Source organism: Chlorella variabilis (genome assembly GCF_000147415.1).
Source record: "Chlorella variabilis unplaced genomic scaffold CHLNCscaffold_9, whole genome shotgun sequence".
NCBI classification, from domain to species: Eukaryota; Viridiplantae; Chlorophyta; class Trebouxiophyceae; order Chlorellales; family Chlorellaceae; genus Chlorella; species Chlorella variabilis.
In genome coordinates, this window is record NW_005435079.1 from 109,917 (window position 1) to 121,620 (window position 11,704).

Here is an 11,704-nt window from a genome sequence, read left to right on the forward strand (position 1 = left end):
CTTGCCCGCCTCGATCTTGAAGAAGTCGAGGAAGTTGGAGACGGTGGAGAGCAGGATGGAGCCGGAGACGCGGATGGTCTTGGCCAGATCGCGCTGGTCCGCCTGCAGAGGGCAGAGGGCAGGCAGCAAGAGGGCGGATGCAGTCGGCATGCGGAGGCGCATGCTGGGGCGCCAAGGAGCGCGAGGCGCGCGTGGCTGGGCCCCAGAGGAGCGCCGCGTCGCGGCCCCAGCAGCCGGTAGCGCGTGCCCGACCCGCCGCCGCCAGCCCCCCGGCCGCCCACTCACGTCCAGCTGCGTGTCCAGCAGCATCTCGGCGGAGGCCAGGCAGCCGTTGAGCGGGGTGCGCACTTCGTGGCACATGAGGCTCATGAACTCGCTCTTGGCCTCGTTGGCCGCCTTCTCCCGCGCCACCACCAGCGCGCGGCCCGCCGCCTGCTGCTGTGCTGCCGCCAGCTCCCGCTCTATGAGCACCCGCGCCTGCACCTCCCCTAGCTCCTTGCCCGCAGCGCTCAGCGCCAGCTTGTGCGCCACAAACGAGTCGCGGCGGTTGCTGTCTGCGGGGCGGGGCAGGGGCACGGCAGGGGTGGGGCGTGGATGCATTTCTCGACGTGGCACCGGCGGGGGAGCACCCACGGCCCTGGGAGGAGCGGCGGCGGCGGCGGCTTGCACAGTGGGCCCGCTCTGCGGTTGCGCCGCTCACCAGAGACGTAGGCCATGAGGGCGCCCACCGCCCAGGCCACGAGGATGTGCACTAGAGCCTCCACCGGCAGCGGCCCCGCCGCCACAAACTCGGCAAAGCCCAGGCTGGCCACGGTGGGTGCGGCGGCCGCCACGCAGGCGCCGTCCACGCCCGCCGCGGCGCACGCGGCGGCGGCGCCGCCCGGGGGCAGGCGCACGCGCAGGTTGGTGGCCGCCGCGACCAGCACGGGTGCCGCCAGCGCCACGGTGCCCACCAACCAGCGCAGCTTGAGCACCGCGCTGGTGCAGGTGAGGAAGAGCGCTGCGTAGACGTAGTCGCCGGCGTTGCCGGGGCGCAGCGACAGCAGCAGCAGGCTGATGGCGCCGGCGATGAGGCAGCACAGGAGCGCCTCCTCCTGCGGGCGGCGCGCGAGGCGGCGGCGGCCGCGGTGCACCGTGAGCGTGGGAATGGCGGGCATGGGTGCAGCGGGCAGGAAACTGACATACAGCCAAGGGTGACCAGTGGGCAGCACTTGAAACCACACTTGAACAAACAAACGCGGCGGGGCGGCGCAAGGGCGGCGGCGGCAGCCCGCGGCAGCCCCGCCCCTGCCTGGTCCCCCGGCCTCGGCACGCCATCCCAGCAGCCCCTGCACCCACCTGTTTGGCCGCCCGGCTGCCCAGCCGGCGGGTTCGCTGGTTGAGCAGGGCAGTGAGGGTGTAGAGCAGCGCCATGTTGGCCATCTGGGCCAGCATGCTGCGTCCCACCGGCTGCGCCGAGGCCAGCTTGGCCGCCGCCCGCACGACAAACATGATGCAGTCGAAGCCGCCCACCAGCGCCAGCACGCGCCACCGGCTCGACGCCTGCTCCGCCGCGAACTCGCCCTCCGCGTCGCTGCTGCGGAACTTGAGGGTCAGGCGGTGCTGCTGGAGGGCCTGGGAGGCCTCCTCGTCCACGGGGGGTGGTGGGGAGGTCCCACCGCCCGTCATGGTAGTAGGGGCAGGCTCAGGCTGCCCCAGCGTGTTCTCCATCCTAGCCCCGCCCATGGAGGGCCATAATGCGCCTCGGAAAACGCCCAACAGGGGGAACTGGGGCTGGGTGGCGGGCTGGTCGGCAGAGTGTGAAGGGGGTTGCTGCAGGGGAGTGTGTGTAGGAGACAGGGTTGCGAAAGCCTGAGACTGAGGGGCAGAACGAGGGCTGTAAGCTCGCGAGGGCAGATGTAAATCTGGTGGGCCCGCAAATATCTGGCGACTCGAGCGTCTTTTTGAGCTCATGCGCCTTGGCCTGCGTGCCCCGATAGTTGGAAGTGCATGCGACGAGGCAGCGGGACCCTGTGTGGGGGGCAAAGGGGCTCGAGGCGGGTCAACGCCTGCCGCTTCCCGCCGGCCGGCGAGGGGCCGCCGCAGTTTGTGCAAACTCTCGGCGTCTTAGCAGGCCTTACAGAGGCTGGTACACCACAACAGCAGCTCTCGCAGGTGCAGGGCCCCATCATGGCCGGCGGTCGTCAAACACTGCAGGTCAGGGGGAGCGGGAGTGGTCGCAGTTGCTCCCCGACACCGCCGGGGCCAACGCGCAGGGAGGTGCACAGCCTCCGCGAGCCGCCGGCGCGCAGCTCACCATACACCAGGGCCGCCGACCCCGCTGCCACGCCCGCCAGCAGCACCATGGCCGCCGTGTATCCGGAGAAGGCGTCTGCCAGCGCGCCCACCAGGAAGGGCCCCGCAAAGCCGCCCACCGCGCCGCCGGTCTTCACCAGGGCAAAGCCGATGGCGGCAGACCTCTGGTCCAGGAATGCCGAGGGCCAGCTGCGGGCACAAGCGGCAGGCCCACAGGGGTTGCCAACCTGCCCACCAAGCCCAAGCCAGCGGGCCGCGTCACCACCCCAGCTCTCCCCCCCCCATGCCCTCACGCCTCCCCACCTGAAGAAGGGGCCGTGGGTGGCCCAGATGCCGCTGGCAGCCAGCGTGAGTGCCAGCAGAGCGGGTGCGGGGCCGGCGGCAGACAGCATGGGCAGGGCCGCCAGGCCCAGCGCCGCCGCCAGCATGGGCACCGCGGTGTGCAGGCGCCGCTCGTCCGCGCGCTTGGCATGCTGCGCGTTGGCCACCATGCACAGCGCGGCGCCACAAAATGGCAGCGCAGACAGCAGCGAAGACTTGACCAGCAGCGCGGTGGTGGGGCTGGCGCCGGCGCTGCCGCCGCCTCCGTCCGACTGCAGCTGCCCCAGCAGGGCCGCCTTGACGATGGAGGGGATCCAGAAGTTGCAGCTGTTCATGCACACATCGATCAGCAGCATGGCGGCCGACAGGTGCCACACGCGCCGGTCCAGCAGCCCCGCCCGCACGGCAGCCGCAGACAGCCCGCCGCTCCAGCGCCCCCCCTCGCTGTCACCGCCGCCGCCCCGCTCCTCCTCGCCTGCTGCCTTTCCCGCCTCCCAGGCAGCAGCCGGCCGGCCGCCCCGCCCAGCCACCGCCTGCTCCGACTGCAGCAACGCGACGTCCTCCACACAAGTGCTGCCGTGCGCGTTGCCGTCTTCGCTCCCTGCCTGGTCAAGCGCCCCTGCTGCCGCGCGTGGCGGCGCCACAAGCTCGATGTCTTTGCCGTGGCCCTGCACCTCCCGCCACAGCCACTGCTGCTGCGCTGGCGCCAGGAAGCGCGCCGTAAGCGGGCTGGAGGGCAGCAGGAAGGGCAGGGCTGCCGCCAGCAGGATGGGTAGCATGCCCTCCGCCAGAAACAGCCACTGCCAGCCGCGCAGCCCTGCGGCGCCATCCAGCAGCATCAGCGCCGCCGCGAGCGGGGCGCCCAGCAGGCCCGCCACAGCCGTGGCCGTAGCCACGCATGTGTACGCCAGGCCCAGGCTGCGCGGCGGGTAGAAGAGGGACAGGAGGTACATGATGGCGGGATACTGCGGGCAGAGAGGGGACAGAGTGGCGAGCTAGCTGTGGTGTGGAAGTGCGGGCTTGCCAGGGGAGGCGGCCAACCAGAGCACCAGCGTTCTTGATGGCACGCTGCCGCCTGCCTCGCAGCAGCTGGCCTCGCTCACCGCGCCGGCCTCTGCCACTCCCAGCAGCAGGCGCAGCGCCAGGAAGCTGGCCATGCTCCCCACCGCCGCAAAGCACATCGCCACGGCGCCCCAGGCGACGAGCAGCATGGGCAGCCAGCGGCGGGGCCCCAGTGCCACGCACGCCATGTTGGCTGGGATCTGTGCCAGGTAGCCGATGAAGAACATGCCTGCGCCACATGCAGGTTCACTGAAGCAACCCGAAAATCCATGCACCTGACAGCCAAGCGCCCCTCTGCACACCTGAGCCGGCGCCGTGCACGGTGCGGGAAAAGCCCAAGTCAGAGTCCATTTGAAGCGCAGCAAATGCCAGGTTTGATCGATCAAGCTGCACGTAGTTGAAGCAGTCAGACAACACGCATGGAAGCTTGCCAGCCGTGCCGTAAACGCGTCCTACCTGACACACGAGCGAGACAACGAAGAGTGGCGGCAAGAGGCGGCGGTTCACGCGCGTCCATACTGTGGCACTGTCTACGGCTTCAACTGCAGTCATGTTATCCCTCAGTCTGCAATCATGCTCCCTCAGTTCAACGAGCTAGGGAGCCAACACGACACCCTGCAGGCTGCAAAGGCAGCAGCCCGCCGAAGAGGGCTAGGCTCCTGAACGAGCTTGCAGAAGGTGCAGTGACTCCACCGCCAGTGCAACGCTGCAAAACAAGTGAGCACAAGATGGCATGGGGTGGAGTTTTCCAATTTGCCTGGAAACGCCAGAAATGCCGGCCCACGGCCCCTGTTCGCCCATTTTATTCCCTGGGACAGTCAGGAGGCCACTCTGTTTCACTGGCCGGTCTTCCACCCGCGGCAGAAACTGGCCACCGCCGCGCAACACCCTCGCCGCCTGGTCGCCCCCTGGGGGGCGGCGCAGCCCACTTCGTGCCCCAGGTGAGAGTGCGGCTGGCGCAAGCAGCACGGCGGCCATGGTTGAGCCTGCCCTCTGATTCTGCACAGCCTGCAGCCATCAGCAGTAGAAGGGCAGGGCCAGTGCTTGGAGGGCAGTGCCCGACCCCGCCGCCTTCTTGGTCCGCCTCGCCCCGCAGGGTCAGCGCGGCGCCGGCCCACGCCCAATGGCGGCGCTGCAGACGCAGCTGGTGCTGGCTTGGGCCAAAGCCCTCACCGAGCTCGTCACGGTGGAGAAGAAGAACATCATAGCGCTGACAGAGATTGCGCGCGATGCGCTACGCTCCGAGCCGCAGTCGGCGCCCAGCCTGGCCAACCTGCTCACCAGCCGCATCGTGCAGGTGCCCACCGCAGCATGCCTCGCCGCTCCGCTTGTCTCTCGCCGCGCCGCAGTGCCTTCTTGCCTGCCGCCGTGTTCCTCAGGCTGCAGCAGCTGCTCCTGCTGCCTCACCCACCAGCCGCCACCAGCGGACCTAGACCCGCCCCTTCCCATGCCTCCCGCCTTGCACCCGCCGCCCCGCAGGCGCCCCCCTCCCAGAAGCTGCCTGTGCTGTACTTGCTGGACTCCATCTCCAAGCTGGTGGGGGAGCCGTACAAGACGCTCTTCTCGCCCGCGCTGCCAGAGGTGAGAGGCGGGCGGTGGCATGGCCCTCGGCGCAACGCTCCCTGCGCAGCGTTGCTCGCCGCCGCTCTGTTTCCCTACTGCTTTTGCCTGCTTTCCTCCCTGCTGCTGTGCCTGCCTCGTTTCCCTTCCTCCTGCTGCTCTTTCGTGCCACGCTTGGCTCAGCAGCCTGACCCCTGCCTGGCCTCGCCCGCAGGCCTACATGAGCACCTGGCAGCACGGCGGCGCAGGCCTGCACCGCCCCCTGGACAAGCTGCTGGGCACCTGGTCTGGCGTGTTCCCCACCCCCGTGCTCAACGACATCTACGGCCGCCTGGCGGCGCTCAGGGCGGCGCAGGCCCCGCTGCACGTGCAGCAGCCGGCCGCTGCGGCGGCGCCAAACGGCTACGGCGGCGGCGGCGGCGGCGGTTTTGGGTACGCGCCCTTGGTGGCGGCGCCCACATTGGGGCCGCCCGTGCAGCCGATGCAGCCGATGGCCGCCGACCCGCGGCTAGTGCAGATGCAGCCGCCGCAGCAACCGGGAGGGGGCGGCTACGGACAGGCAGCGGGGCCATACCAGCAGCAGGCGGGGGGCGCGCCGTACGACGCCTACCCAGGGCCCGCCCCGCAGCCAGCGTACTACCAGCAGCAGCAGCAGCCTGTCTACCAGCAGCCGCCGGCAGCCGCCCCGCTGCAGCAGCAGGCGGGGCCGCAGGTCAGCGTGCCTGACCTGCTGTCCTCGCTGATGGATGCCGGCCTGCTGTCGGCCCCTGGCATGCAGCCAGGCGCCGCGGCGCAGCCGCTGGCCTCTGGCGGCAGCGGGCTGCTGGCCACGCCGCCCTACGCGGCAGCCGTCACAGCCACGCCGCCATATGCACCTGCTGCTACAGCCACGCCCGAGCGCGAGCAGCCAGCCTCCACTCGCTTCACCCCAGAACGGATAAAGGTACAGAGCCAGGCGGGTGTGTGCCGGCCGGCCCTCCACCGGCCGGCCTGCCCCGCTGCAGCCCCCACCATTTTCTCACCGCTGTTTGGCGCCTGCCTCTGCCTCAGCCTCCGCCACCCCTCGATTACTATTGTCCCGCTCCTCTGCTTGGCGCACACACTGTATGTACACGCCTGCATTGGCCTCTGTGGGAGGCGCACGCCAGGGTGCACACGGCTGGCACATCGCCCGCGCTCTCCCCTGCACTCCGCACCAGGCAGCCCGACTGGCAGGCTCCGCAGGCAGCAAGCAGAACACGGGGCACGATGCATGCACACCCCGTTGAGGACACTTTGGGCCCCCTAGTTGCCGGGGGCGCAAGAACGCCCATACCCTGTTGATGGGCTGTGCCAACCAGTGACGGCCAGGAACCAGCATGCTGCCTGGTGGCCCTCAGGGCTTGAGACAGGGGCAGGGTGGCAAGGGGAGGCAAGCTTGTGATGGATGCGCTGCTGGCACACCCAGGCTCTGGCCCCCTTGCCCGCTGCTGCCCCTGGCTCTGGAAGCACTGCTGCCACTGGCAGGCCCCTCTGGAAAGAGCAGAGAGGCTGAGCTACGTGTGCCGTGGCCACTGCTCTGTGGGCATTGTTGTCAAACAACCAACAGAGCCTCGTCACGGCAGCGGGCCGCCCCGCATGTTGTCGCTGATGCCCGCTGCCCTCCCCATCCTACGCTCCAGGCATGCCCCCTTCTCTCCCCTGCACCCTCCCTGCACCGCACCCACCGCTGCCCGCACCCGCCTGCCTGCCCTGTATCACAGGAGCCCAACCCATCGGCGGTGTCCCGCCTGCTGCGCCAGACAGAAGCCACCAAGTCGCGCTTCCTCGACCGCAAGTTCCTGCGCCGCCAGCAGAAGGCTGGTGGAGCAGCCGCCCGCGCCTCCCGCCTCTGGTACGTCGACCTCGACACCTGGATGGCAAGCACCGTGGGCGCGGTGCCTGGCGGCGGCGGCGCGTCGGGGGCCGTGGGAGCGGGGCGCGTGGCGCAGCAGGTGGCAGCAGCGCCTCCCGAGAAGCACAGCGTGCCGGTGGACGACGCACAGGTGGGCTTACAGTGTGGCTGCCGAGTGCGTGGCGCGTTGGGCTGGGCGCAGCAGCGGAGCGGAGCGCTGTCCAGCATGTATAGTGGTGCATTGCCCTGGCTGCGCTGCTTGCCTTGCCCTGCAGACGCACTGCGCGCTGTCGGGCGAGCAGTTTGAGCAGTTTTGGGACGAGGAGCACCAGGAGTGGCGGTATCGCGACGCCAGGGCGCTGGGCGCGGAGGAGGCGGCCAGGTGGGGGGTGCAGCACGGCAGCGGTCGCCAGCAGCATGTGTTGTATGTTTGCATGCCCTGAGGGCAGCCCCTGTCACTGTGTGCAATCATTTTGGGCGATGAGCTTCAAACCAACTGTTTTTTCCTTGCTTCTGTTTCTGGCTGTGGTTTCTGCTGCAGCTACGGGCTGCATGAGGGAGCCATCGTGCTGGTCAGCGCCCTGGGCCGGCCTGATGCCAGCGTTCTGCAGCCTGCCCCAGACGCCGGCGTCGGCGGCGGCGTGCTGGCGCAGCTGCAGGCGCAGCAGGAGATCGCGGCAGACTTGGCGGCGGCGGCGGCGGCGGGGGAGCACGCGGGTGGCGGCGAGGGGGATGTGAAGCCTGGCCTGAAGCATGCGCTGGAGGAGGACTCTGCAGAGGGGGAGGCGCCACTGGAGAAGCGAGCCAGGCTGGTCTGATCCCCTATAGTGCAAAGGAGGTCTTGGGGCAAGAGCACTGCCCTGCACCTCTTTAGCAACTCAGCATTGCAGCACTTTCATTCACAGGAGGTTTGCCATTTTTTTCCCGGCAGGCCAGCTGGCACGCCCGCAGCTCGCAGGTTCGCTGTGCATGCTCACAACTGCAACCATACATGACAAGTGCTCAAGGTTTAAAGACAGTGCGAGCCAAATCACGGCTAGACAGCGCCAAGGGTCCATGAAATCAGAGGGGGCATGAAATCAAGCAGGGAATGGAGGGGCATGTCGCTGCGCTCACATGCCGCTGGGCTTGCGCTGCTTCTGCCGCTTCTTGGCCAGCGCCCTGCGCCGGGCCGCCGCATCCTCCTCATCCTCGCTGCTGCCCCCCGCCTGCTGCTCCTGCTGCTGCTGCCGCCGCCGATGCTGCTCCTGCTCCTCCTCGTCCTGCTGCTGCCCATCCTCATCCTCATCCTCCTGCCGCCTGTACCGAGACTTTTCTGCCGCATCCCGCTTCCGCTTGGCCGCCTCCTGCCGCTCCCGCATCTGCCGCATCACATCAGCCTGGAACGACTTGCCCTGCACCGGCAGTGGCGGGAGGCCAGCGTCGGTGAGGCACCAAGAAGTTAATCAGGAGCCACAACTGCCTCCAAACGCTGCTTCCCAGCACTAGCTGTCGGAAACTGCTTCCAAGCACAAGCAGTTCCAAGTGATGCCAGCACCAGCAGCGGCAGGCGGGCAGCCAGTCGGGCCCTCGCACCTGCGCCTTCCTCAGCGCCTTGGCCTGCTGCGCCTGCTGCGCCTGCAGCACCACGCGCTCCTCCAGGCTGGCGCTGGCCAGCGCCTCATCAGCACGCTTCTGGGCTGCCTCCAGGTGCTCCTTCAGCACCCCCTCCTGCAGGGTGACGTGGACTGGTTGGCGCCCGCTGCGGGAGGAGCAGCGCTGGCACTCGACTGCGCAGCGCTGGCGGGGCATACACAGACACGGGCACACACCACCTTGCTACACCACCACAGCACACCCACCCACCAGCTTGCTCTGGTCCTTTAGCGTGCGGTGCGCCTCATTCAGCGCCTCAAACGCCTGCCGCGCCGCCTCCCCGGGGTTCTTGTCGGGGTGCACCAGCACCGACAGCTTGCGGTAGGCCTTGCTGACCTCGGTGGCGCCCGCAGGCCAGCAGGGGTGCCCCAGGGCGTCAACCTCGGGCGGCGGCAGCTCCAGCAGCCTGCGCCAGGTCGAGCAGGGGAAGGCGGCGCCGCGTCAAAGTAGATGCAGCCCCCAGAAGATTGGGAGTGACAGCAGCAGGGATGCGGAAAGTGAGCCACTGCCTGTAGCAGGCAGCCTGCCGCCCTGTCGCCCTCCACAGCGCCCCTTGCCTGAAGTAGTCTCGATCCTTGGCTGCCAGCAGGATGCGCTTGATGGCATCCCCCGCCGTCATGCCACTGGACAGCTTGCGCAGCTGCTCCTCCTCATTTGCCTGCGGGGTTGGCCAGAGGAGAGGTGGAGTGCTACGCCGGCTGCCACTGACAGCAGCAGAAAGTGGCGCAGGTAGGCGTGGCGCCGGCAGATGCAGCGGCGGCAAGCGGCGCGCCTGCGCCTTGCGCCGCTTCAGCTCGGGGTCTGCCTGCTCCTGCTGGGCCTCCACCCCCGCGGCTGTCTGGTTGAGGATGCGCTCGAATATGCGGTCCGCCATGACGGCTCGCTCCCCGCCGACACAGGGAGCGTGCTGCCTCGGGTTGGGCTGCGGAAGCTGCCGCCAGGCGCAAGGGCAGTGGTGGTGGATGCGCCTGGGCCTCGCCTGCCTTTCAGGTGCCTGCCTTGCCACGCCCACACGCTTGTCGTTGCTCTACCAGGAGCCCAGGGAGTGGGCGGCAGTGCGAGTGATGGCTCCCTGCACGAGCGGCGGCCTCCTAATTCAGGTGGCGTGTGCATGCAGAAGTCCCCTGCTGCCGTTTCTGGGATTGTTTCGTGCTGAAAATGCTGTGCGTGGCAGGGTCTGACGGGGCGGCGCCCGCGGGCCTTGAAGAAGCATCTAAAGAGGCCTTGACCATCCCACAAATCACCTCAGCACAGCCGCTCGAGGCGGGCGACACCTCTACCTCGTGTTCACTGTGGGGCCTCTTGCACAGGGCCAAGGGGCCCGCCCTACGCACCGGCGGCTCTGGACAGAGTCGCAACGTGTTCCAACAGCCGCGGCGGCCTGGGAAAGCCCTCGTCGCCTCCAGCCTCCGACATGGCATTCAGATGCCATCAGGGCTCCCGGCAGGCTCCTCCTGCACCCCGTTTCGCGACCCCCAGGTTGACGCACACTAGCAGGCCCCGGCATGTGCGGGTGAGCCCCTGGGAGGGTCCTTCCCGCCACACTCTCGCTGGGGGTGTCGCAGGCCGCGGGTTCTGCGCCAAGCAGCAGCCTTGTATGCTCAGGGCAGGCCGCTGCCACGAGCTGCAGCCGAAGGTGGCAGCCGGGGGAGACTGCGGCCGGCGGCCGGCCACGCCCGCCTACTCACACACGCGCCGCCGCCGCTTGCTGCGACTCCGCAGGTGGCCTGCTCCCTGAACGACCCCTGGGCCACGCTGGGCGTGCCCCAGACGGCTAGCGAGAAGGAGATCAAGAAGGCGCACCGCAAGCTGGTGCTGCAGCACCACCCCGATGTCAGGAAGGACGACGTCGTGGCGCACGCCCGCTTCATGCGCATCCAGGTGCCCTGCTCACACGCACCCTTGCACGCAGCTCAGGAGGGGCCAGCTGGGCGAGCGAAGCTGCATGGCAGGGCAGTCGCGGCTTCGCTTCGTGCCTGCCCGTTGCGAATCTCCCCTGCTGTGTGCGTGATGGTTATGGCTTCCTGCTTGCCGCCTGCTGTACCTGCTGTACCGTGCAGGAGGCGTATGAGCTCATCATGGGCAAGCGCCAGGGCAAAGACATCGACAACCGACCCGCAGACAAGAGCGGCTGGCAGTTCCACGACTGGTGAGGGGCCCCGCCGCCTCTCCACCCGCCCGGCCCAGCGCGGCCCCTGTCGGCCTTAGCGGCTCATCTCCCTCCCGCCCTCCCTGTGTGGCTGATGCACCTGCCGCCGTCCTTCTGCCTCCCTCCCATTTTCTGTTCGCCTGCTGCTCAGGTATTGGAAGTTCAGTCTAAAAAGAAGAAAGGGGAAGGGGCCGGTTGGGGCCGCCATGGCGGATGATGAGCCGCCGCCCGGCACGCTGCGCCAGCAGTGGCAGTCGCAGATGGCGGGGCTCAAGCAGAAGGCGGCCGCCAAGCAGAGCCGGCAGCAGCGGCGGCGGCACGGCGCCACGGAGGCGGCAGCGGGAGGTCCCGCCGGCTCTTGTGCGGCCCGGGAGAGCGTGTGGCGCAGCACCACCAGCACCACCAGAAACGCCCGCACCGCAGACAAGGCGGCAGCGCGGCAGGCGACGGCTGCAGCAGCCCACAACCTGGGTGGCGAGCAGCGGGCGGCACCGGCAGTGGCCACAGGATCCCAGCAGCAGCAGCAGCCCAGTCCCCTCGCCACGGCGGCAGCAAGCCCAGCAGCCGACGGCCCAGATGGCATGCCGCTGCGCCATGCTGCTGCCGCCGGCGCCGCCTCGCCAGCACACCAGCACGTGGAGCCGGAGCGGCAGCCTGCCCAGGAGGACGGCAGTGTCGACCCGCAGGCCAGCCACCACGGCAGCGGCACCAGCTCCCGCATCGAACGGCTGCGGCAGCTGCTGGAGCAGGCTGCCGCGCTGGTGCGGCCGGGTGAGGAGGAGGGCGGCGCGCAACTGCAGGCGCAGGCG

General features: G+C 69.1%; 5 protein-coding genes across 5 annotated transcripts in view; 2 read left to right on the forward strand and 3 right to left on the reverse strand.

The window, feature by feature from the left end:
- CHLNCDRAFT_145218 (hypothetical protein) overlaps positions 1-1,710 on the reverse strand; it is a gene marked incomplete at both ends in the record, with an annotated part of 5,683 nt that extends 3,973 nt beyond the window's left edge. The window contains 4 exons of the mRNA XM_005847976.1: positions 43-102; positions 286-554; positions 701-1,094; positions 1,339-1,710. Of these exons, the coding sequence (XP_005848038.1) occupies positions 43-102; positions 286-554; positions 701-1,094; positions 1,339-1,710 (1,095 nt within the window). The remainder of the gene's footprint in view (positions 1-42; positions 103-285; positions 555-700; positions 1,095-1,338) is intronic.
- Positions 1,711-2,167: 457 nt separating this feature from the next.
- On the reverse strand, positions 2,168-3,905 carry CHLNCDRAFT_145219 (hypothetical protein; the record flags this gene model as incomplete). The annotated part of the gene is made up of 4 exons (XM_005847977.1): positions 2,168-2,190; positions 2,297-2,484; positions 2,599-3,581; positions 3,720-3,905. 4 exons carry the CDS (start codon positions 3,903-3,905, stop codon positions 2,168-2,170), a joined length of 1,380 nt encoding a protein of 459 aa, XP_005848039.1.
- An 896-nt stretch (positions 3,906-4,801) lies between these two features.
- CHLNCDRAFT_145220 (hypothetical protein) lies at positions 4,802-7,929 on the forward strand (the record flags this gene model as incomplete). Its single annotated transcript, XM_005847816.1, has 6 exons — positions 4,802-4,975; positions 5,158-5,259; positions 5,453-6,181; positions 6,981-7,262; positions 7,387-7,493; positions 7,653-7,929. The coding sequence occupies 6 exons, from the start codon at positions 4,802-4,804 to the stop codon at positions 7,927-7,929; spliced, it is 1,671 nt and encodes a 556-aa protein (XP_005847878.1).
- Positions 7,930-8,223: 294 nt separating this feature from the next.
- Positions 8,224-9,620, reverse strand: CHLNCDRAFT_145221 (hypothetical protein; the record flags this gene model as incomplete). Its single annotated transcript, XM_005847978.1, has 5 exons — positions 8,224-8,505; positions 8,687-8,821; positions 8,957-9,152; positions 9,292-9,404; positions 9,573-9,620. The coding sequence occupies 5 exons, from the start codon at positions 9,618-9,620 to the stop codon at positions 8,224-8,226; spliced, it is 774 nt and encodes a 257-aa protein (XP_005848040.1).
- A 723-nt stretch (positions 9,621-10,343) lies between these two features.
- Positions 10,344-10,899, forward strand: CHLNCDRAFT_145222 (hypothetical protein; the record flags this gene model as incomplete). The annotated part of the gene is made up of 3 exons (XM_005847817.1): positions 10,344-10,382; positions 10,469-10,627; positions 10,807-10,899. The coding sequence occupies 3 exons, from the start codon at positions 10,344-10,346 to the stop codon at positions 10,897-10,899; spliced, it is 291 nt and encodes a 96-aa protein (XP_005847879.1).
- Between the last annotated feature and the right edge of the window lie 805 nt (positions 10,900-11,704).